The following is a 27130-nucleotide window of genomic DNA, read 5'->3' on the forward strand; positions in this document are numbered from 1 at the left end:
AAACCACAGCTGTTTTTTTCCTTCTCAGTTTTCCATCACCGTCTTTCAAAGCTTTGCTTTCTTTTCACTTTTATCTGACTTTTACAGCAGGATCAGTGGAGTTAGTTGGCTTGAGGGGTTTCTGTTCTCTCGTGTCTTACATAATGAAACCTGAACATTTGTCTTAAGATCTTCCCCTCTTATATTGACCAGAAAATAATGAGAGACCATATTTCATTCATTGCTTTGTGTATCAATTCTCCATTGACATGCATATCTCATCATTTTGTCTTCTCATATTCTTATTTTCAATTTGCATCTAATCCTTTATGAAAAATAAAGTCTGAATTTTTCTAAAATATAATCACCCTTTCAATGTGATTATTTCTAGATAGCTTATATGTACTTAGATGCAAATTGATTCAATAGATCTTGGGGTTTTTTTTCTCCCCATGAGTCCTTTGCATCATTTTCTCCCTTCCTTTTGGTTTCTCCATATAACCTTCATAAGACAACTTAATATTATGAAACTAAAGGCTTTTTTCATTGATTACTGTTATCTGTATGAGTTGTCTTTCTACTTTCTACAGTCTTGTAACTTAATGTAAATATTTTCTCCATTTAAATAAAAAGGATAATTTATGTAAAGTATTTTATACATAGTATAATCTCATTAAGTGTTATCTAATATTATAAATACTGCTACTACTATTTCTATAATTAACTTTTAAGCAAATCACATGCTCTTTTTTCCTTTTTTATTGAGTTTATAACATTAAACAATATAAGGAATCTAAACAGTAACATGCATGTTAAATTTGAATATGCTTTTTCTTTTCTTTCTTTCTTTATTGTTTTTTTTAGAGACGGTCTTGCTCTGTTGCCCTGGCAGAAGTGCAGTGATGGACGATAGCTCCTCAAACTCCTGGGCTCAAGCAATCCTTCAGCCTCAGTCTCCCAAGTAGCTTGTACTTCAGACATGCACTATCACATTCAGCTAATTTTTTATTTATTTTATTTTTTTTTAGAGATAGGGACCTGCTATGTTGATCAGGCTGGTCTTGAATCCCAGCTTTAAGCAACCCTCCCTTCTTCACCTCCCAAAATGCTGGGATTATAGGTATGAGCCACCATACCTGGCCGAATGCAATTTTTCTTTGTAATTTTTCTGGCAATTGAAATTTACTATCATTTTTATTTTTAGAAATATTTCAGTGATTGATAATTGTACAAAAGTAAAATAATCTCCTTAGTATTCAAGCCTTACACTTTTTAAAAATTTTAAAAATTTTTAATTATTATGGTTACATAATAGTTGTACATCTTTATAGGGAACATGTGATGTTTTGATATAGGCATACAATGTTAATGAATTAAATCAGGGTGATTGGGATATCCATCACTTCAGGCATTTAACATTTATTTGTGTTGGGAATAGTTCAATTATACTCTTTTAGTTTTTTTTTACAGTATACCCTAACTTATTGTTTATTATGGTCACTTTTTTGTGCTAGCAAATATTGTTCATTCTAACTATGTAACTATATTTTTGTACCCATTAACCATCTCCACTTTATCCCTTTATCTTCCTGCTAACCTTCTCAGCCTCTGGTAACTGCCATCCTACTCTCTGTCTCCATCAGATCAATTGTTTTTAATATTTAGCTCCCACATATGAGTGAGAACATGTGAAATTTGTCTTTTCATGCTTGACTTATTTCACTTAACATAATGCTCTCCAGTTCCATTCATGTTGTTTCAAATGGCAGGATTTCATTCTTTTTTGTAAGCCTTACACTTTTTTTGTGTGTGTTAGTAATTCAAATGCTGGATTCATATAGTTGTTATTAATGTTAAATTGTAATTACACATTTACTGTCATATTATCAGTAATTTTCTTATACATGTATACATAACATATTTTCTTGCATTTCTTTCCTCAACATCAATGACCTTCCAAAGACCTTTTAGTTCTTTATTTTCTTTAATTATTTAATATGTCATAACAGATAGGTGTTTTATTTAGTGAATTGTTTATATTTCACTGCCCATCTTGCAGTATTCTATATTGCTAAAACTTTCTTATTAATAACTCATAAGTCTTACTCTTTCCAAACCATAGTATCAATATTAATACCTGCTTTTCAAAGATACCTTCTTCCACATACACCCCGGGGTTTTTCCTACTTGGTCAACTTCAGTTTTGCCAAACTATGCCTGCAAAATAATTTATTCCTCCACTCTTCCTTCCGTCCTTCCTTCCTTCCGTCTTTCCTTCCTTCCTTCCTTCCTTCCTGCCTTCCTGCCTTCCTGCCTCCCTGCCTGCCTGCCTGCCTTCCCCCCTTCCTCTTTCCTGTTTTCTTGGAATATACACATAGACACACTCACAGGCTGATGAGACCTGTTATAGGTTGAACTGGGCCCTCTTCCTAAAATGAAAGCCAGATATGTTGAAGTTCTAACCTCCAGTACCTCAGGACGACCTTATTTGAAGACAAAGTCTTTATAGAGATGATCAAGTTAAAGTGATTGTCTTTTAGGGTGATCACTTTAACTTGATTTAAAGTGGCCCTAGTCTAATATATCTGGTGTCCTTATAGAAAGGGGAAATGTGGACACAGAGGCAACCATCCATAGAGAGAAAATGATTTAAAGAGTCACAGGGAGAAGATGGTCATCTACAAGCTAAAGAAAGAGGCTTGGAACAGATTCTTTCTTCACAGACCTCAGAAGAATCCCAATCCTAGCAACACCTTAATATTAGACTTCTAGCCTGCAGAACTATGAGACGATAGATTTCTGCAGTTTAAGCCTTCCAGTTTGTGATACTTCCTTATGGCAGCCCTAGAAAACTAATACAAGATCCCCCAACCCTCCCCTCCAAAAAAATTGAGAAAGGGAGAAATTGGCTTATTAGAGAATTACTTTGATACTTGGGTATCTGTAGTCCTTCTCTTTAGCTTCTGATAAAGAAATATAAAGTTTTACTTTCTAAAGCATTATATTTCTAGGATAAACTTTTAAAACTTGTTTTGCTTTATATAACCATGATGTGGTGGCTGGAGACCTACATTTTACTGAAAAGAGCAAACCCGAGCCAATGAAAGACACAAGCAACAATATTCAGTGTCACCTGTAAGCTCTCTCTGGTCAGCTGTCATTAAGAAAAAAATGCAATTGCTCTTGGATTGTTTCTCTCGCTAATAAGGAGGGGTGGGGCACGGAGCGGGGGAGAAAGGATGTGGAGAGTAGGGTGTAAATGAGGCAGGCAGAACCTCCAGAGAGGGTGGAGACAGAGCTTCGCGGAACAAAAATATGTGAACCTGGTTGGTACAACACAGCTTCCCCGGACCGACCCACCCACCCTGTCCTTAGCTCTGTGCTTCGGTTGGCGGCGGGAGGTTGACAGCGAGTGGTGCTGAAGGGACAGCTCTGGCAGTGGCTGCTTTGGGGGAGACATAAAATCTGCAGATCGCCTCGGAGCTGGGCGAATTCACCTTCAAGTGGGCGAGCTCTCCTGACCCCTGACCAGTGTCCGCTCCAGCCGCCGCCAGCAGAGCTGCTCGCTCCCGGTGGGGTCTGGCAGCGCCGGCTGGACCCGCCCCGAGCTCCATGGTTTGCCCAACCCTGCGCGATGGTGACTCTGGGCGCGGAGGTTGGCGACGGGCAAACCCGCAGCTCGCAGAATGAAGGCGGGCAGCGCGGCCGGCGGCCGGCGGGGGCTGTCTCCCCCACCCCAGCGCCCGGAGAAGCGGCCCAACCACCTGAACCCGGAAAACGTCAACAAGTAGTTTCTCTTCGGAGAAGGGCGGCTCAGCTGGGCGCCAAGACTCAGTCCGGCTGCCCCGAGAACCTCGTCCACTTGGAAACCAAAGCAGAACCACTTTTCTCTCGGTCTTCTTAAGGTATCTGGAAATGGGGGGCATGGGGGTGGAAGGGGTGATTTCCTGGGAAGGGCACGCTGACCCCGCAGGCAGGCATCTCCCCGCCTTTCCGCAATAGGAATGTAGAGATGAAGCCCTGGGGAGAGGTGCCTGGGAGGCTGGAAACCAGGACGCTGTCAGCCAGACTTCCAGCTCAGGGACCCAGGGGGTGTGCCTCCAAGCAGCTTTTCCCTGGGCCTCGCCCCTCCTAGAAAGCAACCCCTCCACCCTCCACCCCGCCAGGCATTTGTTTTTCTTGGGAAGGGGGATGGGTGGGATGCTTTGATCACTTCTATTCTCAAAGATGGATCCTAGTTTCTCATTTCCTTTTCCAAGTAATAATAACATCAACAATAACAACAACAGTAATGTGAAAAGGAAATTGGCGAGGAAAGAAGTCAGAGGTTTCCTTAGTGAAAGGCAACAGCAGGTTTTTTTTTTTTTTTTTTTTTCCTCTGACTTCTACGTTCAGTCTTTTTTACATGGTCTGGGAGGGAGAGTAGAGGTGAACCAAGAACAGGTTGCGCAAAGGGCATTCCCTGAGTGCTCGGAGTAGCGAGGTGTTCGGGTTGATCCAGGGTGTGAGTGCAATCCCGGCTCTCTGCAGGGTCGGGGGCTCTCACCCAACACTGCCAAGTTGCCTGGTGAAGAGAACTCTCTGTCTAAGGGAATTGCATCCAGGCTAGGGGAGGGGGAGAAAGAGGGGCTAGGAGAGTGGAACCGAGAGACCAATCAGGGGAGGGGGAGAGAATGTGGCAAGGGAGGGGGAGAAAGAGGGCATAGGAGGGAGAGACAGGGATTTGGGGGAGGGCGAGAAGGGGTTAGGGGCTGACAGCAGGTCAGACTTGAGAGGGGACAGAGGGGAGGAAGGGTGGAGGGTGAAAAGATGAAGGAGACATCAGAGCCAAAAAAGGAAGGTGTGAGGTGGGGAAAACAGTGGCATGGCAGGTCAAGGAAGGCTTGGACTGTTATCTCTTTAGTTCTCTGGAAACCTGGGAAAGGTGTGATGCAAGAGGCGGGGACAGGGCTGGACGCTGACTTCCCGGGGGAGGGTCCTTTGCCCCTGCCTATCTGCCAACCCTGCATCTTGGGACTCTTGGGCTGGGTGGTGACGGGGGTCATGGTGTGTCTCTGACGGCGGAGATCGTTAACTTGGCGCTGTGTTCACCTCCCCCCAGTCATGTCTGAGCCACAGAGATGGGCAAGATCGAGAACAACGAGAGGGTGATCCTCAATGTCGGGGGCACCCGGCACGAAACCTACCGCAGCACCCTCAAGACCCTGCCTGGAACACGCCTGGCCCTCCTCGCCGCCTCTGAGCCCCAGGGCGACTGCTTGACCGCGGTGGGCGACAAGCTGCAGCAGTCGCCCCCTCCGCTCTCGCCGCCGCCGCGGGCGCCCCCGCTGTCCCCGGGCCCCGGCGGCTGCTTCGAGGGCGGCGCGGGCAACTGCAGCTCGCACGGCGGCGGCGAGCACCCCGGGGGCGGCCGCGAGTTCTTCTTCGACCGGCACCCGGGCGTCTTCGCCTATGTGCTCAACTACTACCGCACCGGCAAGCTGCACTGCCCCGCCGACGTGTGCGGGCCGCTCTTCGAGGAGGAGCTGGCCTTCTGGGGCATCGACGAGACCGACGTGGAGCCCTGCTGCTGGATGACCTACCGGCAGCACCGCGACGCCGAAGAGGCCCTGGACATCTTCGAGACCCCCGACCTCATCGGCGGCGACCCGGGCGACGACGAGGACCTGGCGGCCAAGAGGCTGGGCATTGAGGACGCGGCGGGGCTGGGGGGCCCCGACGGCAAGTCTGGCCGCTGGAGGAGGCTGCAGCCCCGCATGTGGGCCCTCTTCGAAGACCCCTACTCGTCCAGAGCCGCCAGGGTAAGCCCAGAACCGACCTCTTCCCTGCTGCTCCAACTTCTCCCAACTCCCTCCCCAACTTTCCGTTCTCTTCCGCCTAGGGTCTCTGAGATGGGGGTGAGGGGAGAAGGGAGCAGGGGCTTCCTAGCGGTGGGGTTAGAGGCTCGTCCTGTGCCAGGCAAACGCAGGCATCCCACCCTGGCTACCATTCCTACCCCCTCCCCATCTCTGTGCCCCTCCTCTCATCCCAACTCAGGGTTACTGTAGCAGACGCAACCTAAAGGGCAAATGCCTACGACTTCTGGGACCTTTATCTGAAACCGGTATCACCATTCGTCTTCAGTTTTTCCCTCACTCCTTGTTCTAACTTTTCCTTTAGCTTGGATGTCTGTCTCTTCAGGCCTCCTGGTCATCCCTATGTGACGTTTTCAGTAAGGTTCCTTCACATCTGACTCACCCAGAGCAGTGGCTCCAATTAGGTATCTAATCTAAGGACAGAGGAAGGGTAAATGGAATGCATGAATGTGGCTGGGACGGGGGAGAGTGTGCCAGGAAGTTCATTTTGTGAAGGGAATCTCCAGAATGCTGTCCGAGCCCAGGGAGAAGAGTACTGGAGTGCTTGTTCCAGTGAATTGACCGGAGTGCCCACCCACACCCTGAATGTTCTAGCCTGGCGCCTTTCCCCTCGGGCTGTATCTCTGTTCCTTACAGGTTGAATGTGAATTAGCCTATTTGGTGATCAGCAAACTTCATTTTACTTCTTGTACTGTGAACCCGGCCTCAATTTTTCTTTTTAGTTTCTAGTTTAGGTGCCAGCTTAAAATTTAATCTTTGACGCTCCCAATGAATTCTTTAAAATCCCATCAAGGGATTATAAAAGTAACCAGTAAAGATTTCTCCAGTTTAAATGAAATAAAAGAAATATAAATAACCCAAAATTATACAGTATGTGAATGGTTTTTAATTATATGTGAGAACAGAGTACTGTATTTAGTTAAATATCTGCAACTGCATGTGTCTGGGTTGCTTCTGACACCCAGAAAAGACACCCCCTGGGCAGAATGGGAATTCTCCCAACTTAACTTTGGCTCTATCCTCATTATTTTCTTCTTCTGCATGTCAGAAGTGTCTGCAGCTGAGATATTATGCAGCTGTCTATCTACTGGTCTGTCAGAAGATGTGCTTTTGATACCACTCTGGAAGTCTGTGGATGTGTTTTGTTTTCAATGTGAAATAGAATATGAAGGAGACAATTTAAAGCATTGCTACTCTTTTGGATCAGGATTTAAATGCATACATAAATTCTGGGATGTCCACATTCACATATTGAAACATAGAATTAATAATAACTTCAACTTTGAAATCTTTCTTTTAAGATCATTCTATAAATTCAACAAGAATTGGTATTCAGAAAAAAAAGTACATGTTTATTTAAATTAAGTCTCAGGATCATAACCAGTACATCTGTGTTTTTTGGATTCCAGCTGAGTGCCATGGAGCTCTTTCCACTTGGTGGCTAAAAAGATAATCTCAATTTGTTTTCAGGCTCATCATGTGATTTTCTTTTTCCAGTTCATGTGCTACAAAAAGACAGAGTGTTTTATTACCTTTCCTTATGATACCATTATACATTTCATTGTAGGCCAGATTGCAAAGCAAAAACTAAAAAGGTGTTCAACTTTTATCATTGCTATGACATTTTGTTCTATTGGTTATTGGTCAAAAGGATAAACCATTCATTGACTTAAAAATTGTGTTTTTCTTTTTAATTTTACCAAAATTTCATTGTAATAATATTGAGGATTTGATTGGCCTCTGTTTTAGGTCAGGAAAGAACACAGATAAATTAAAGATTAACACAAAGTCAAAGAGCAAGTAGAAACAGAATCAGCTAAGAACCATAGACCTGAAAAATTTCTTGAAGGTCATGTTGTCAAGACCTTTTATATTGTAGGTGAGGAAAATGAAGACTGCTGACGCTAAGTGGTGGCCAAGGTCATACTCCAGTTAATGGCAAAGCCAAAATTATTCTAGAGGTCTCATGACACCCTCTTCAGGCTCTTTACACCAAAACTACTGATTATAACTGACTGTCTAGATCTCTGCAGATCATATTGCTCTTGAGACTTAATGCAGCAAAGACATTCACTAGAATTCTAATTTTGAAAGGTCATCTATGACTTTTTAAATATATATATTTCAGGACTTTGGCCTCCTAGAATTTTTATCTTCCACCACCCAACAATAGAATAAAAATATTGAATTTGAATTAAATTCATAATCCTGTTTGAACTTTCCATTTTTATTGACCTGTCAGTGTTTAATGTTTTACTATCTTTGGTGGACCTTATCTTCAGGAATATCCCTTTTCACATTACTAGGGGGGGGTTCCTAAAAAAAGAGTAATCAGAAGTCACCATTCTATTTAAAAGTGATTTAATATTTTCACATGAACGCTTTTGGTTCAGATAATGGCCTGGCTTAATGTTATCTAACTACTTTGATAAATACAATTACATTGGAAGGTCATGGGATAAAATTATATTTTGTATGGATAAGATTCTAGTAAAGATAAATCAATTACCAAACTGTTTGCTTCTGTTTCCGTCTAACTGCCATGGGTCTCATTCTTAACAGAAATTAAGTACTTACACTTTTATAAACACTCTTATTTTTTTTTAGCGTCAGTTTATCTTTTATTGAATTGCTTGAGATGAAAAATTTTAAGTGTCTGAATTTTATTTCAATTTGTTATACCTGTTTCATTATTTTCTTTATCCATTCCTAATATTAAAGAGATTGGCTCAATTGTATAATAGATATTTTTATGTCTAACTTTTATTATCTAAATGGCACACTAAAATCACAGTGTTAGGAAAAGGATAATTAAATTTCACAACACTTCATTTTTGCTTTTCATTTTGGTTGGCATGTCTCTTCAGATTTTTAATTTATGAAGTAAATATATATTTGAGAGCTCTAAATCATTTTAATTCTAATTTGGTAAATAAGTTTATATTTTATACTCTTAAATTCTTATCCTTAAGAATAGTATTCAAAAAATAGAAATTTATAAAAATTCAAATATAAGTTGTCATGGAAACCTGTTGTGGAGAAAATGAGACCAGGAAAAAAATAAGAAATTATTCTGTTGATGCCAGTGAGTGATATTTGCAAATAGTAAAAAGCAGGGAAGCATAGATGTATTTATGAAAATGCTATCCATTGTATATTTTCAATTTAATACTTAAGTGTTGGGAAAAAATGAAACTCATGTGCTTTCCTCTAGAGATTGTACCATAAGTAGGCGGATAGATACCAGGTAGAAATTCCTTGATAGAACTAAATTATTTAGAAGTTTAAAAATGTAGTATAAGGACAAAATACTAAAATTAAAGACAATTTAAAAATTGTTTCCATATTAAAGAGCTGGGAGCAGTTATAAGTTTTGCTTTCTCCCTTTGCTTTTCACTTATATTTTTGTGGGGGAGGGGAAGTGATAGAATTCAGCTATATTTTAGAATGTGGCACTTCCTTGCTTATTTATGCATATCTTTGATTATCTGCTAGACCTTTTGTTTGTTTGTTTTTACTTTCAAAGAACATTTTAGAAAAGAAAAACAAAAGAATAATTGCCATGGAACCCCAGGTAAGATGTTGGCTGTGTGGGTTTTGGTGTACATGATCTTTCACATATATTTTCCTGAACTTTATTTCATATTCCATCCTTATGTGTGTTATAATCGTCCGGAATCATACATGGGTTGTGATAGAGAATCTATTCTTTTTTAATCTTGAAAGTATTCACTTTATTACCATTTTAGATTGTTTTATTTCTACAGCATTTATAAAATATACTCTTCAATAGTTATTAAAATTTAAATTTCAATGTCTAGCATTAGACTCAAATTTGCAAATATTTAATTTACTTTTTATGGTTTACTTTACCCTTTTCCCCAAACCACAAAACAAAACAGGAAAGAGATGATCTAAATAACTATTTGCTAGCATTAAATATAAAATTTGATTTTTAAAAACTATAATAAGGTAGGGACAATTTAAGTCATATATTAAGATTAAAGTAAGAAAATGTATTCTTACTTTGTAAACATCATTCCAATTAAAAGAATTAATGGCTACATATAGCTTGTTCATAAAATATCATTGTCAATTCTAAAAATTTTGAGAAAGCTCATTTAGTCAATGAATATTGATTATGCAGTTATTCTAGACTGGAAACTATGCAAAGTACTGGGAATGTATGGAAAAGATATAGTCCTTTGCCATCTATAAGCTTACCTCTGTATTTATAATAAAACATTTTCTAAACATAGCATTTATTAAATTAAAAAAACAACAATATAACAGCAAACAAAATTTCAGAGATATTAAAAATAAGTTTTCCTCAAAACATTATCGTGTAGAAATATTACCTCACACATGCAGTAAAATGTTCCTTTTAGAAATGATCATGTTAAGGTAGTATTAGTTTTTATTTTATTATACAAAGTGTTAGATTATTTTAATCTTGGTTTTTCTATTTTTAAAATGACATATAGGATCTCTCCTTACAATATAATGAAGGTTGTACTTATACTAAGCAGTTGGACTATCTGGGGGTGTGGGCAAATTTCTTTATTTTTTCCATATCAATTGCAAGTCATGGCCAACCATATGACAATGCAAATCCAAGCTTCACATTCCTGAAGAGGCTACTGTAATGGTCCAGTGTGTTTGCCTTTGCCGTATAAGCATCTAAGAGTCTTTTGACCTTTTCCAGGCCACTAATTGTACGGCTCATAAATAAATTTAATTTTATGCTTATATTCTGAGCATTGGAGAGGATCGGAGAGTATCTAATTTAATATATCTCTAAAGGAACTAAGTAACTTTAATTGCCAATTGTAGAATTTTTTAGTAGTGTATTTGATCATACAGTAGATGATTTGATCTATTGCTGGGCATTAGGTGTGCCAAAGGTGAATGTAGTTGGACAGATAAGGTATGACTTTTTTCCTGTAATATTTTGCTTAGAGCTTATTTGTAGACTTGACAAAATTAAATGAAAGACAAGAAAGTTTTTCATCTCTGTTAAGAAAGCTCATTTTCAAAGCAACTGAAAAGGAAATGTGTAAGTTTCTATAAAGATGTGGATCAGCCTTTCCCATTTGAGAATGTGTATCACCGCCATCCACTTTTACTACTACAAATAAAGGAAAAGTAATATTCAATTCTTACATTTTTTGAACTTCTGAGTCATTTTTCCTTTTTATTATGGCAACCTTTAAAAATATGTCTAAATGAAATAGTAAAGGGCACTAAAGATAAACACGATCTTTAGAAGGAAATATATAGTGGCAAAATAGTCCAAACAATAACCATAAATATATTACATGAACTTAATTCAATTCTGGTTGAAGTATGAAAGGCTTTTCTTTTAGAAGAGCAGTCAAGATATTCTTTTATGACAAAATAGCAGAATAGCACTTTTTGCTTTCCTTATAAGTTGAAGGATGGCAATAATTTTAATACTGCATAGTCAATATTTTGAACAGGAAGTGATTAGAATGTGAGTGTTGGGAGGAGAAGAAAGCAGGACTAGATATTATATGGAAACAGAATTGGAAAATCACTTGGATTGGGATCTATGAGACCTACACACTAACCTTGATTTCAACACTAGCTACACGACCTTAGAGGATTTACTTCACCTTCTTGAGTCTTGGTTTCCCTTGCCTTATTCTGAAAACAAACAAATAAAAAAAATTGAGGTGACATATTGAACTAGATAGTATCAAAACATCTTTCCAGCTCTATGATTTTGAGGTTTGTAGAATAATTATTGCTAAATATCCTGAGGGTGGGGGGAAGGAACAACATGTCTGTGCCCATTTTGATTGCACTCTAAGGACCATCACAGTAACAAGGTAAAACGGAATCGATTTTTTTTTTTTTGCCTTTGTAACTTTCTGCCCTTTTTTCCCTACAGCTGTTGGGTAGCTACTGCTCTGGTTACCATAGAAACAGGTTAGCTCCTAGCTTCCTGTTTCCATTGAAAACAGCTTTCTCTCAACCATGTATTGATCTCAGGAAATCATTTTGCTGTGGCTCTGTCATGAAACCCATAAAGATGATCTGCTCTGTCATTTCCTAGGTCTAAGATTCAGTGCAGCTGTATATCCATCCACCACAAGGGTAACTGATTAGATAATCTCAGTTTTATTTCCATTTGAAAAGTGTCTTGTCAAAGACACCATCCTTTTCCCCTTTCCATATTTTATACAGAAGGGAAAGTCTTACTCACTTGAAGATTTACAGATATGCCTAACACATTTAAGTGTTTACAAAATAGTGTCAAATTATTCAGTTATAATCTCTTTCAAAACCTATTCCATCAGAATAACCATAGAGAATAGTATGCTGTCTAGCACATTTCATAAGTTTATATTATAATGTGCTCATTAATGAAGCCTATTTCAAAATAAATATGTGTTGTATAGTGCCACATATTTCTCTTTTAAGGAAATAGTTTTTATATTTATGGAATATGTATCTACATAAAAAGAAGATATATTCACTGTTATAGATTCATACTCAAGGAATATGTTTATTAAATTTGTATGTTGGTAAGAGATGGAACAGACTTGTAGAAATATAGCTTAAAGTTTTGATTGAGAAGCTTATGTATGTATTCTATATATATCCAAAATATATATTATTTTAATGAAATTGGCAATAGAAATGAATGATAGACTTTTAATGTTTATGAGGACTAGAACTAGAATGAAACTGGCAATCATCTGACACAATTGCCTCAATTCACAGAAAAGGCAACTGACATGTTCCAGCCACAACTAGTTAGTGACAACACCAGCACTAGAATTTGGATCTTCTGGCTTCTGATACAGTTGTTCATCCTATTCAATCTCAATTACTCAGTTTAAACTGTCTGTGATTAACATTAAATGCACAAATTTTAGCTGTTGGGAAGCAGCAAGCTTGTTAGGAATAGTGAGGATAGGCGCCACCTCCTTCCATGTTTCCATGTCTTATTTTTGAACGCTATCAATAAATTGTCACTATTTTAGGTATTCACTTTATTTCCAGATCCCTCCAGTTACAGTTGTCCATTGCTGTCGTCTCTACCAGTTCTACATCTTATTGTCCTACTACTTTTAAAGCCTTAAAACTACCCTGCCTATTCACTTACCCACTTTCTTTTCCTTCGGCTGAATAATCCCTATGAGAGGATCTATAGAAGCCTTAGCTCCTAAATTGAGCCAGGAGATAATTAGATAAATAAGAAATGATACCCATTTCACCTTTGACCCTTTTGTGTAATGCCTTTTACTGTGTATTTTCCTACTTTTGTTTGTTGTTTTGTTTTGTTTCTTTTTAAATTCAACCTTAGCTCAACCTATAGGTGATAAATAATGTGTTTTGTAGAACATTGTTTTCTCAGATGTAATTAGCCAGATCATGGTGGGTTTACCCAGGGACAACTAGTGAATTAGAGTAGTAAAATGTGTTTGGAACTGCTGGAGATCTACAAAGGAGGTTGGATGTGGTTGTGAGGTCAGTAAATACAACACAGAAAACCTTTTCCCTTCTTTAATGGACAGTTAGCAGAAAGTGGTGTGATGGGAATGTAAAGCAATGTTACAATTTGGGGAGTGTCTCAAAGAGTGCATTTTATAGGAATCAAAACAGAAGAAATTGGGGCAAAATATTATTGTACTTTCAGGAAAAAATACTCTTTGATTGCTACAATCACTTGACTGATCTTCTCTCCTGAAAGTTAATAATGATAAGGACATCTTTGTAATCTGACATTTCCACAGTATTCCACATGTCCAGAAAACCCTATGCAGACAATTTAGTAGTGTCCTCATCATTCTTTGTTTGAAGACCTTGGTTGGTGTGCTATCAGATCTCAGAGCTTTGCCATTCTTCATGTATCTGACCATATTGTTGACATCTTTAAAAATTGGAATAGTCTTAGTTGACTCTAAATTTAGGACCACATGCTTATGAATTATGTTTAAGCAAAAACTATTTGGACCAATATAAATTTACATTTTGAGTGCTTTGTCAGATTGAGTTCAATGAAAGGGTTAGACATTATTCAGAACTTTTGTAAAATTAGTGTCTGTGTTTGCAAATTGTACAACAGAAATTCAAATATGGGATTGCTCATTTTGCACTTTTATATTTATTGATTTAGGATAAAATCCTATTTGCTAAAAGTGAATATTGTATAATAATTATATTGGAAATCATGATATAGTAATCATTGCAGGAATAAACTTTCTTACTGATGTTGATATATTAATTTTGGATAAAGTTAGTAAAATTGGTATTTAGGAAAACATAATAATATAGTTATTACAGTTTAGCTTATTATTATTATTTTTTTTTTTTTTTGAGACAGAGTCTCACTTTGTTGCCCAGGCTAGAGTGAGTGCCGTGGCGTCAGCCTAGCTCACAGCAACCTCAAACTCCTGGGCTCCAGTGATCCTTCTGCCTCAGCCTCCCGGGTAGCTGGGACTACAGGCATGCGCCACCATGCCCGGCTAATTTTTTATATATATATCAGTTGGCCAATTAATTTCTTTCTATTTATAGTAGAGACGGGGTCTCGCTCTTGCTCAGGCTGGTTTTGAACTCCTGACCTTGAGCAATCCGCCCGCCTCGGCCTCCCAAGAGCTAGGATTACAGGCGTGAGCCACAGCGCCCGGCCTCAGTTTAGCTTATTATTTAAATTCTCCTGATTCTCTCAAGAAGGATACTATAAGGATATTATACAAGTTATTAGAATACCCTTTTCTTTTTGAGACAAAGTCTTACTCTGTCACTATGGATAGAGTGCAGTGGCATCATCGTAGTTCAGTGTAACCTCAAACTCCTGGGCTCCAGCAATCCTCTTGCCTCAGCTTCCTGAGTAGCTGGGACTATAGGCACATGCCACCCCACCCAGCTAATTTTTCTATTTTTAGTAGAGATAGGGTCTTGCTCTTACTCAGGCTGTCTCAAACTCCTGAGCTCAAGCAATCCTTCCACCTTGGCCTCCCAGAGAGCTAGAATTACAGGCATGAGCCACTGTGCCCGGCCTAAAATACCCTTAATGCAATTTATCTTTCAAGGAGATGTATAGGAAATGGTCAGAAGAGAGCCTCAACTGGCCTTGTCTGTGCAAACAGAATCTGTTCAATTTTGTGAAGCTATTATAACTTTATTATTTGGACATAGTGAACCTCTCCCAGTCATATAAAATGATTAGTTGATGCATCTATGATAGTTGAGCAACTATCATATTTTTATAATTTGTGAGCCTAATTCTTAAGCTCATAATGGTGTTGACTGTTCTTTGATGCTTAGAGTGCAATGCTAGAAATATAGAGTTCAAGCAAACTAATGACATCAAACATATTTTAATGTACTATTAGGCTTTAATGACATTCAAAAAGATGAGCCTTGATGTAAAACCAGGGTTTTTTAATTAATTGCCCAATTTCTTCTTTGAGTTTGCTGTTCAATTTTTAGTTGTAACATGTACATGCTATCAGTTCCTAGTTTTGTTTTTTTAAATTAGTGATTGTTTTAAAGCTGTTTCTTTTTCAATTTATTCATCTTTGATTTAATTTATCTCTGATCTATCTATCTTAGGTGGTTTCTTGGTTAGTTTTGTCTTTTAGAAGTAAGTGAAGTTGTCAGCATACTTGACATTGTACTTCAATGCTGGGTTCCTTAACCAATAGTCTTTTGTGTGTCCTCTACCTTAGCTTGCATTTATTGCTTGATAAAATAGCATATTGTTGTCAGAAATTTGTACATTTCTCCCTTAAACAAACTGGAAGTGAACAAAACATCAAAGATTCTAATGCTTTTGAATCTCTCAGCTGACAATTATGGAACTTCAACCATTGCCCAGTTCTAGGTTATGTACTAAGAATGAAAAATGATTAAAATTTGGCATTTGACTTCAAGACGCTTGTATTCTGTAGGAAAAGAAGAACTCTAAACCCATAATTATAATAGAATGCATTAAGTTCTATCATAGAGATATTGGTGTAGTGTAGACACACAGACTAGGGTGGGACCAACTCTCCTATACAGAGATGACATGTTAGTTAACTCCCAGAAGATTGGTAGACATTTTCCAGCAGTTAAGGGGAAGGTCCACAGAGTAGTGAGCAAACATGAAAGCTTAACAGAAAATATCATGCCATGTAGCATTGGGAACAGAAACACCACAAGGCAGGGAACATGGCAAAAGCAGAAAAAAGGTTTGAGAGAAGAGGGAGGGTGGATATTGGGAGGGAAGGGAAAGGACCATTGGGCTTATAAGTAAGATTTACTGCTTAGATATAAGACTCAGTCCAGGACTGGACTGTACACTATTTTTTCAGTTTATTTAAAATTTACAGCTCCCAAATTTAGATGTGCCCATGAATCACCTATCATGGTGACTAAAATTGTACTTCTCAGTTCTCACTCCAGAGATCCTACTTCAGTAGGATTTGGGTAGGATTCAGCCCAGGTGAATGTGTTTTGGGTTGTAGTTGGCTATTTGCCCAGTATGTGCCAGTACAGTGATGCAACTGCTGAAAAACTGAATACAATTTAGCAGCTGAATGAAAAGAACAATCATTCTTAGGCTAGTATTTTTCAAAGTGTGTTTTATATATCTGTAGTTCTGCAGGATGTTAACAGGTGTTATCCCTCATTAGAGTTCCATGGATGCATGAATTGGAAACAAGTTTGCATAAACATGGAAACAAGTTTAAAATAAAGAGTTATGTGGTTGTTTCTTAGTTTCATACCTTCTTAGAGTCAAAGAGTTGAAGTCAGAGTTGAAGGAAGTAAATTCGTGTTAAGGGATGGACTCAACTGCCGAATTTGAATCCTGACTCCACCACTGATTTGTATTATCTTCAGCAAGTTACTTCCTTCGCCTCCTTTCTCATTTGTAGCTGGAGAAAAAGATAGTGTCAGACCCAGTGCATTGTTATTCATGTTAACAATCCAGGTCTGGTTTTATAAATGTCATTTGTATCATCATCATCGTAATTACTATTCTGTGAGGCAAGAATTAGTTAGTTTTAGAGGTACTGTGGTTGTAATCATTCACCTCAAGAAGACTTTCTGGCATTTAGAATGTTCATGAAGAAATAAGTTGTCTCTCCTTGAGATTTTTCACTTGGATACTAAATAACTGGGAAGTGGTAGAAGTAATGTTTTTATTTATGATTAAATAGTGATTAATTAGAACAAGATCTAATATGTATGTTTTATATATCAGGCATTTTACAAATGGCAAGGTAAAGCTATATCCCCTGCTCATTACATACCTGTAGTCTACTGGAAGAGAACAAGGAAAGGATGATGATAGCACAATGTCATAGTATCTCCAGTAGGAGTGAGTATAGGGTGCTTTGGAGGTTAACGTAATCTTGCTAAGATTGAGAAAATATTTCTGCGGGAAAATATGTCTCTGTTGGTACCAGAGGATGACAAGAAGATAGCCAGACTTTTCATACAGTGGGAGAACCTAAATAGTTTCAAAAGGGAAGGAAGGCATGGCCTATTTGAGGTACTGTGATTAATTAAATACAGCTGGAGCACTGATGAAGGGAGATGTGCCAGGAGACAGACGCGGAGGTTAGCTGCGGAGGTTAGCTGGAAATGTTTGGTAAGTTCTACAGAGAAGGCCTGGTCTTTCTCTGCTGGTGATGGGAGATTTTGAGGGATTTTAAATCTGGCATACAGATTTGTTGTTGAGAATATCATTCTGAAACCTTTGTAGCTGAGGAGAGGATTGAGCTGTAGAGGGTGAATGTAAGTTTTTCAAGAGGCCACAGTTTTGTGTTTTATTGAATAAGTAATACAGGTAGGAGATTGAGTTTTGAGCCTGAAATAAGACAGTGGCAGGAGGTGAAGTAAAATGGACACAGTTGAAGAGGAGTTTTGATTAGGTACAGTGAATGCGGTAGAGAGAAAAGTCAAGAATGTCCCCCTAGTTTCTGTTTGCGTAATGGGACAAGAGAACCTTTATGACTTTTTTCCTAATTCAAGATTCAGTGGTTATAGTTTGAGAAGAATCTGGCTTATGAATAGTTATTCTTTCATGAGATTTAACACTATACTATTTGGTATTATGTTTTGTGAATTTTTTCTTTTCTATGTTTATATCAATTATCCAACTATAGAAGCCTATTTCATAGGCTTTATGGTTGTGAAAGTAGAGGCTAAGAAGGCCCCTTAACATTTTTGGTTACTATAATTCACCACCATAACAAGTTCATGAGGGATAAGCAGTCCCCTCTACAACAAATATAGGCTTTGTGTTGCTACTGCTTTGGTTTAAAGCCCAATAAAATAATATGAATGATTGCATAATTCCTATGAAATAGGAGGAAGTCTATGTGGATTCTAAAGCTGGAACTTGAATTGGATGAGGGATTAAAAGAAAATGGTGATGCGATTTTGTAGTTTAAAATACTTCTTGGAAAATTGCTTTAAATAAAATTTGCTTTAGAAAAGTCCAGGAAGGAGCAAAGATAGTGAGGAAGAAAAATGAAAATGAAAACAGGTACCAAAGAGATAAACTGGAAAGAAGATGATGACTTCAGACACAAGGTAGTAATTTCTGCTAAAGCACAATCATACCACACAATTTTCTTGTTTTAAAAGCCTTTATCCATTTCCTTTGACTATATACGGAGATCACATTCCATAGGATGGCCCTTCAGAATCTTATTACTACCTATGCTCCTAGGCATTATTCTTACAACTCCACTACCAAAAATATGGTTATGTTCAGGCCACATTTTTTGTCATTCCTGAATATAAGAAACATGCTCACTCTGTTGTACATTTGTATACACTGTTCCCACAGCCTGGAATGAGCCCTCTCCCCTGGTTTAACTGATTGACTCATGTTTCAAAATCCTGCATAGTTCTTATTTGATACTCTCAAAACTCTACTGGAAGCAGTTAGTTTCTCTCTCCAAGCTTCCATACCACTTTGTAGATAGACACTGTATTATAGAATGTAACTAACTGTATTAATTTACTAAGGCTGCCATAATAAATCATCAGAAATTATCACAAAGGGGTGATTTATTATAAAACAACCAAAGCCTGTCCTCTTACAGTTTTGGAGACTAGAAGCCAGGAATCAAGGTTTCAGCATGTTTGGTTTCTTCTGGAGGTTCTGAAGGAGAATTTGTTCCATGTTTGCTGCTGGGTCCTGGTGGTTGCCAGCAATCCTTGGCATTCCCTGGCTATAGACGCATCACTCCAATCTCTGCCTTCATATGTCACCCCTGTCCACCCACCCCTCTATGTGTGGGTTTCTGTTTTCTCTTCTTATGAGGACAATAGTCAATTGGATTAGGGCCCACCCTAACCCAGTATGTGTCGTCTTAATTTAATTATTCTGCAAACATTTTATTTTCAAGTAAGGCCGGCCACATTCTTCAGTTTGGGGTAAACATAAATTTTGGGAGATACTATTCCATCCAGTATACTGATTTTTTTTCCATTTTGGCAACACGTTTGCAATATCTAAAACATCTTTCTTATTTTCTCATTACTTCTTTTCCATATCAGTGTGTTCTAACTTAATGAATATGATGTCATTGTAAATCTTCTGAAGACACTAGTTAGACAATTTAAAAAATCTGTTTCATTTCTGGCATTAACTCTAGTTCTGCTATGGAATATTTTTTTCTGTTTGTTCACCTTGCTTCTTGTATTTTATACTATTAGTTCTCTTCAAATATCTTTTCCTTTGAAAGACGGTGGGCCTGGCTATAGTGCATTTTAGGTAGATAGGCAGGACCAGGCAGAAACATGGGATTCCCTTTAGTTTGAACAGGTAGGAGCAGATGGGCAAACTGAGGGTCCTGTGAAAATCTAAGAAATGAAGTTTCATTTGGAGACCAACATGTTTAGACTATTTCAGTCAATACAGAGGTACCTTTCCTTTTCTTTTTCTCCATGCATTGTGAGGAAATCTGAAGGTACCTCCTTAGATTTGCTCCATTTTTCTCTATGACACCTACATACCTAATTAAGAACTGTCTTCTCTTCTGTTGATTCCCTATTCTATTTAGAGAGCTGTTCTTCCTGGCTAGAGGACAAATTCTGGAGCCAGCCACTAAAACATGTGAAATCTCCCAAGCAGTTGTCCCATAGCCAGTTCCCTCTCCTGGTGGGTGTATCCTCTAAATTTGAGGTTCCTCTGGATTTCCTTGGAAAGAAAAGGACCAAACCCAGGAAATGTTCCCTCCTGTACCTACACTGACTTACATTACTCCATGTTCAACCTGCCTATCCATTAGTTCATCCCATTTGCTTTGTATTTCAGTATTTCTAGTATGATGATAGCAACTTTTCCCGTTTTTCATCCCTGTGATTTTTTCATCATTTTTAATGATATTTGGATAAGGGGATTAGGTTTATTATTTTCAACTAGAATTTGATTAAATGTGTATAGGCCATACTAGTTATGAACTTGTGTATAGGGACACTATTTAATTCTTTTTCTTGTTTTCCAGAGTTATGAACAGTGGTTATTTTCTCACTAGGTTTTTTTTTTTTTTTAAAAATAATTGTATATGTTTATAGAGTACAATGTGATATAATGATACATGTTTACAATGTGGAATAATTAAATCAGGCTAATTAACAAATCTATCACCTCATATTTTTTTGTGGTGAAAGCACTTAAAATCTATTTTTTATAGAAATTTTGAAATATGCAATGCTTTATTATTTTAGTCCTCATTTTGTGCAACAGATCACTAAAGCTTAGGTTTTATCACTATATGAATAATTCCATGATTTTTCTTGCCTACAAGGGTGTATTCCTCTATTTTTCTTTCCCACAAAGGCAATGTTTCTTCTTCCTTTCTTTGAGCCCATCTTCCTTTCCCACTTTTTAATCTACTCTCATATTCAAATTCATACAGATTTGAACACATATACAAATTATAATGAGAATGTTCAAAGCCAAGGTACAGCGCCTGATTTTTTCATTGCCATAAGCAGCTTGTTAGACTAACCATTAAAAAAAATCTTGAAAATTATTACTTGGACAATTTGTTACCTGCCCACTGAGAATACATTTGTAAGATCCATGAACTTTGATAGTTTAACAGATGTTTCTGAGTCTCCATAGAAACTACATCAAGTTGAAACAATATTTACATGTTAATGTACTTTAAGTTTTTACACAGATACATTGCCAGTGGGACCAAATGCCAAGTCCCCATTGTGTGGAGAAGCATCTGACTAACAATAATAGATGGCACTGATTGTCCTGCTAATTATAAGGATCAGAGACCTTCACTGAAGGATGCCGTGTCCTAAGAAAAGATGCTGAAGAATGAATGTTGTAGCGGCAAAGAAATTAGACAAAGAGAGCAGAAAAAAAGGATTCCTATTCATCATACTGCTGTTACTTTGTTTCATTTAGTAAATTAGAAATATCCAAAGGTAAATTTTTCCCATGCTATCTAGAATATACTTTATCAAACCAAGGCAGTAAAGAAGACTATTACATGTAAAACCTAATTATACTCAGATAGTTTATCTGAGCTGTGGCAAATACCAGAACTGAGAAAGGTGTTTAAAGAAATATGCTATACTATAGTGTTCATGCTAATGGAAGGAATGAAAAAGTCATCATTTATGAAAATAAAGTATATATTATAGAGATCAGGTAAAATTGTTATTTTTAGGAAAAACCATTGTGAGCTAGTAGATACAAGAAATAAAATTTATAAAATAGATTATAATATTCAAAACAGAATATTAGAATGAATTTATAGATTTAAGATGAGAGGTCTTTGTAGTTAATTAATTTTTTTTAAAAACAAAAAAGTGTTCTTAAATTATAAAAGTAAATATTCTTACAGTGAAAAATCGGGGAAATAATGATTAGACTAAGGAAGAAAATGGCCCTTTTCCTCCCAAAGACTATTAGAAATTTAGTTTATTGATTCTATGATCTCTAAGATAATTGTGACTAGAAGGGTATATAGAGTTTTTTTAATCCAATATTTAGTCTTCATAGGCAGGAACATAGTGCCCATTCTGTGAATAATAGCTATTATTATATGAAGCCTAAGGGCAGGTTGATGTTCAAAATCATTAATCTAGTAATTGGTGATATTTATCAAATGTTTTTGTATGGTCAGGCCCGGGGACAGGAGAGCCTCTTTACATTGGTTCATACGTACAAAATCCAGGAGGTTGTGGAGGAGAGTTTTGAAGATTTTTATATATTTTGTCAACAGGTTGTAGAGCACAGGTGACAACCCTCTATCACTGCGTTGACCATAATTGGATTGGGTGTGGACCCTGTGTAGAAAGGAAAGAAAAATAACATTCCTGATACCATTACCTACTTCTCTGAATGAGATGTGGGGAATGAATGATCAAGTTGTACAGAGGAGACTGAGATAACTTTTGCCTAATAAATTACTGGTGCCTAGAACAGCCTGGTACACGGTAGGTACTCAAAGAAGTGTCTTCGTGGCAGACTGGCCAACTGTGTTGTAAGTGGATATGTATACTTCCCAGCATGCAACACTCCAATGGCTTCTACTGCTTCACCCTATGCATGCATCTCTGAGGGAAGAAATTATGTCTCTTTCCTTTCTCAGTTCTGTGACTTCCTGAAATCGTTGTCAGATGATAAGGAACAAGGCTCAGGCATAGCCCCATCTTGGTTTCACTGCTGGTTTTAGAGACTGTGGCCACACTGGTAACTCTTTTTACCTCCTGAACTATAAAAAGAGTAATGACTGAGGAAAATTATTGTTGCAGAAGTAGAATTCATCCCTCTTACAAAGTAGCTCCCACTCCTTGAAAGATTATTGGTGGACTGATTCTTGGCTAATATGGTTTTTCTGGTTAAAGATAAGACCTGCACCAACTATAATTTTCAAGCTGAATGGAATTTTCAAATTTCTCTAATCCTGTCATTGTTCATTATGCCTATTTCTAGAGTTTGAGCACAAGTTGCTATAAACATCAACTCTTAACTATCCTCATAAGCAGGTATTTTAATTAATATAAACCCTCCCTGGATTCTGCCACATTGTTGATTTTTGTCCTTAATTTCCCAGGCTATTGTAGTGTGTCACCTTGTTATATATTTTTATGACTGAAGGTTGCCAGATAAAATATGATACTTGGTTAACCATCAATTTCAGATACACAATAATGTATCTATACTGAGTCTTGGGTTATACTCATACTATAAAAATTGTTCTTTATCTGAAAATTTACAAAGTTAAATAGGGATCTTATATTTTTATTTGCTAGAAATGGCAACTCTACATTGTGTTTTTAAAGAAAATTTAGAAAGAAATTTTTAGTGCTCTTATTTTACAGTCTTTCTCATTGATTTTAGCATTAGTCCTCTACACAAAATTTTCTGATTAAACATACTTATTATGCTGTACAGAGGCTACTATAGCTCTCTGTTTTGAAGCAGTTAGTGCTCAGAGATAAGTAACTCTGGCCATCCGCACTGCCAGAACAAAAATAGACATGGTTGGATCCTTGCTAGAGGTCACTTTGTGGTCCTAGGGATAGAGAAGGGTGAAATTAATAGCATTTTCATTAAAATGTTATTGCACCAACATACTTCAAATGACCTACTATTTCTATTTTTACTAGCTCTTATACAACTTCTATATTTGCATATTGCTAGCCTGTTCCTAGTATATTTTACTCAAAAAAGATATGACTTTTGCCAAAATAAAAGAGGGCTTTTAATTATTACTAAATAATTGCCCACAAAGACAATACTATTTGAGGAAAACTCAGTGACTACTTCGGAGCTACATAAAATCCATCTTTTTTTAACAGGTATATTTTTAAATATATAGGTCTTTTAAATATTAGTATATGCATTCTCAACTTCTGGCAATTTGAATTCACATAATTTTCCTTTATAGTCTTCAGGTTTTTATATTTATGATATTACTTGTGATATTTTCAGACAGACAATAGTCAGTGGGCAATTAAACTTAAATTAAGCAGTCTGCTCCATAATATACTTTTGGTAATGTTGCTTCTTGTGTCCACATTTAATTGGGTCCCATAGTCACTCTATTTGGCCTTCATTATGTGTCTTCTGCAAATAACTCTCCTTTCCAGCAGTGGCAGCTTGCTCTACTGTAAGCTCCCCATAATTCGGTAAGTGAGGAAACAACAGGTGGAGGAATATATCTGAGAAAATTAGGACAAAGAAAAAGGTTGGAACAAAAGAACATATCCTATAACTATAATTCAATGAGAATGATTTTCTAGCATTTGGTAAATTACCTTTTGAAGCAGTTCCAATAGAAGGCTTCCAAAATGTTTTAAACAATGACAATGTCATACTAAGGGCATAATCTCCCAAAGCAGAAGTGTATTCTTCAGTACACAAGTCCTTTGACATGTTGCATCATAAAAAACAAACTCCATTTGAGCAATGAGTCACATACTACCTCCACTTGTAAATTCACAGTGTACATTGTGTATTAAAACCTCTGAGAAATCTCTTTAAAACAAAAAGGAAAAGTGCTTATCTTCCAAGTTTTTTTTTTCATTCCTGAAAACATTGAGTTTCATAGAATATCTTTGGTGAAGTACTATCCTTAAGGCATATTTACTTTTTATTTTTTTGGTAGAGACCGGCTCTCTCTCTATGTTGCTCAGGCTGGTCTCGAACTCCTGGCCTCAAGTGATCCTCCCACCTTGGCCTCCCAAAGTGCTAGGATTATAGTAGTGAGCCACCACACCTGATCCTTTAAGGCATTTTTAAAAGGAGGAGATCATGTAATTGTTTATTTGAGTTTTGATTTGTATGTTTTTAAAGCCATTGCTTTAAAGTCACATATTACAGTTAATGTGTTAAGATGGCTAATAAAAAGAAAATGATACCAGTGATTTATTTTTCTATATAAAACTGCAGGACTGGGATGGGAAGACACCAATTTTGTGAAATAAGGGTTTAGCTCAACACTATATGATTTTGACTTCGGCCGCTATTCAAGACAACATAAAGGTTTTGATTACCCTAATAATATACTAAGGGATCAAGAATTTAAAAAAATAAAGTAACATGAAAATAAGAATGTCTTTATGCAAGTTAATAGTAGTCCTTTCAATCATGGGAAAGACTAGTGAAATGCTGTTGCCTTTGTAATGAGCAAAATTGTTTCTTGATCTAATCATCTCAATTTTAGGAATTAAATATAAGAAAGTGTATTGGATATGAGGAACCTAATTTTTGCACAAAAGTATGCCTTGAATAATTTCATAATAGTGAAAATTTTGTAATAATAGCTTTAATTTACAACAGAAGGAGATGAGGGATGAAATCTTCTATTGTGAAAAATATTTATGGAAAAATTTTAATACTGGAAAATATTTATCCTAAAATACTATCATAGCAGGTTTAAATTTCCCTTATTAGGTATATTATTAATAATTTAAATAAGTATGTGGTGAATAAGTGTTAAGAACTAGAAACAGTTATAGTTTATATAATTGAATTATACAGACTTGAGATTATTTATTTTTTGTCCTAAATATTTCTGTATTTCTAAATTTTGTCCAGTGGTCATTTATTAACTTGATAAAATATATGAATGCAGCAGTTTTAAAAAGCTAAGGTACTGAAGCACTTGTGAATGAAGCTTCCAGCACCTGTAGTATGGCAGAAATTTTATTAGTCATTCTATTTTAAAGGAATTAGTGAAATTACCAAAAATTTCATATTTACTATCTAAACTCTAATGCATGCCACAGAGAGAAATTATCACTGAGAAAAATTAAGTAACCAAATCAATTTTATTTATTCATTGATCAGATATTTGTTGAGCTCCATGCCTACCAAGTACTGTCCATGCTGGAGATTCCTGGTGCTGGCCCTCAGGAATCATACAATGTGATTGGGGTTTCAGGGTATAGAAGACAGGCAAACAGAAAATTATAAAACTTGATAAATTTATGAGAGATACACAGACTGTCTTAAGAACCCATGGAATGAGCATTTAACCCAGCCCTAGGAATCAGGAGAAATTCCTTGAGGAGGCAACACCTGAGCTGGGTTTAAAGAGCAGGTTCAGTGTAGATAGGACGAGAGTAAGAAGAATGGTGTTCCTGGTAGAGGGGCAACACCAAAAGTGCCTTGAATTTGAGCATGTTCTACAGTGCAATCATTCTGCCTGAAATAGTGTGCAGAGGCACAGAATGAGTGGTGGGGAAGAACCCAATGTGTTTCTTCAAAATGCACCAGATGGTTCAAGAACTCCAAGAAGTGTTCTCAAAGAAGCCTAATGAAAATTTCCCAAGGTGTAGGGCTTATAGACTCTTTTGTATCATGTGGCTCCATTACAGGTATACTTCTATTTTTTATTGAATTACAATGAAATTGAATTAATAACTGAAGTTATTTATTAATTCATCTTAATTTATAAGAAGCTATAGTACTACATTTATTTAGTAGATGAGAATATTATATGTCTTAATTTCATGCTGTTAGAATATCACTGATTAGGTAATTTATAAAGAAAAGAAATTTATTGGCTCATTGTTCTGAAGGCTGGAAAGTCCAAGATTAAGATGCCAGCTGTGGCATCTCATGGTATAATGGGAAAGACAGAGACAGGATAAGAGTGTATGTGTGTGTGTGTGTGTGGGGGGGGGGTGAACTCATCATTTTATAAGGACCCCAATCCTGCAATAATAGCATTAATCCATTCATGAGGGCGGTACCCCTATGACTCAAACACCTCCCATTAGGACCTAACTCCCAATTCCATTGCATTGAGGATCAAGTTTCACATCAACTTTGGGGGACACATTCAAACCATAGCATTAGAGTATTCTGTTTTCTGAAATACATGGAAACTAAATAAGTATGCATACTGATGAATTCACATACATTTAGTAGCATGTATTATCACTGTTATAGTCCAAAGATGTTTTTTTCCTAATTTCATCCTTTATTACTTGATAACATGTAGTATCTGTTAGCATTCCTATAAAGGGTTACAGGTTAAGTCCTTTTAAAACTCTTGGTTATACTCTTCCTTCTATGAGAAAATACAACAGATCTTAAATCATTTCAAGTATGGAATCTATTCTTATCATTCCAGACTTGATTCTGTGTATTTGTTCAGCTCTACACCTCTAATCTCTTCAGGTAAAGCCTGCCTTCACATGCCCATTCGTGAATACTCACATACATAAAATCTCTAATGAGGATATCAACTGTCACAATCATGCTCAGCCCTGGTTCTGAATGGTGAGGATTAGACATGTAACCACCACAGTCATTTAATCTCCATTCTACC

The 27130-nt window shown here is 37.2% G+C and overlaps 1 protein-coding gene across 10 annotated transcripts in view; it reads left to right on the top strand.

Annotated features, from left to right (window-relative positions):
• Nucleotides 1-3612: 3612 nt before the first annotated feature.
• KCNC2 (potassium voltage-gated channel subfamily C member 2) overlaps nucleotides 3613-27130 on the top strand; it is a 168915-nt gene continuing 145397 nt past the window's right edge. For 9 of the 10 annotated variants that reach the window (XM_012751005.2, XM_012751003.2, XM_012750995.2 and 6 more), the window contains exons 1-2: nucleotides 3613-3884; nucleotides 5081-5780. In XM_012751005.2, coding sequence (XP_012606459.2) covers nucleotides 5100-5780 — 681 coding nt within the window. In that variant the 5' untranslated portion in view covers nucleotides 3613-3884; nucleotides 5081-5099. Of the gene's footprint in view, nucleotides 3885-4830; nucleotides 5781-27130 lie in introns of those variants that run through there. The other variant, XM_076007159.1, reaches the window with a different exon arrangement.

The sequence above is a fragment of the Microcebus murinus genome, chromosome 10 (genome assembly GCF_040939455.1).
Source record: "Microcebus murinus isolate Inina chromosome 10, M.murinus_Inina_mat1.0, whole genome shotgun sequence".
In the NCBI taxonomy this organism is placed as follows: domain Eukaryota; kingdom Metazoa; phylum Chordata; class Mammalia; order Primates; family Cheirogaleidae; genus Microcebus; species Microcebus murinus.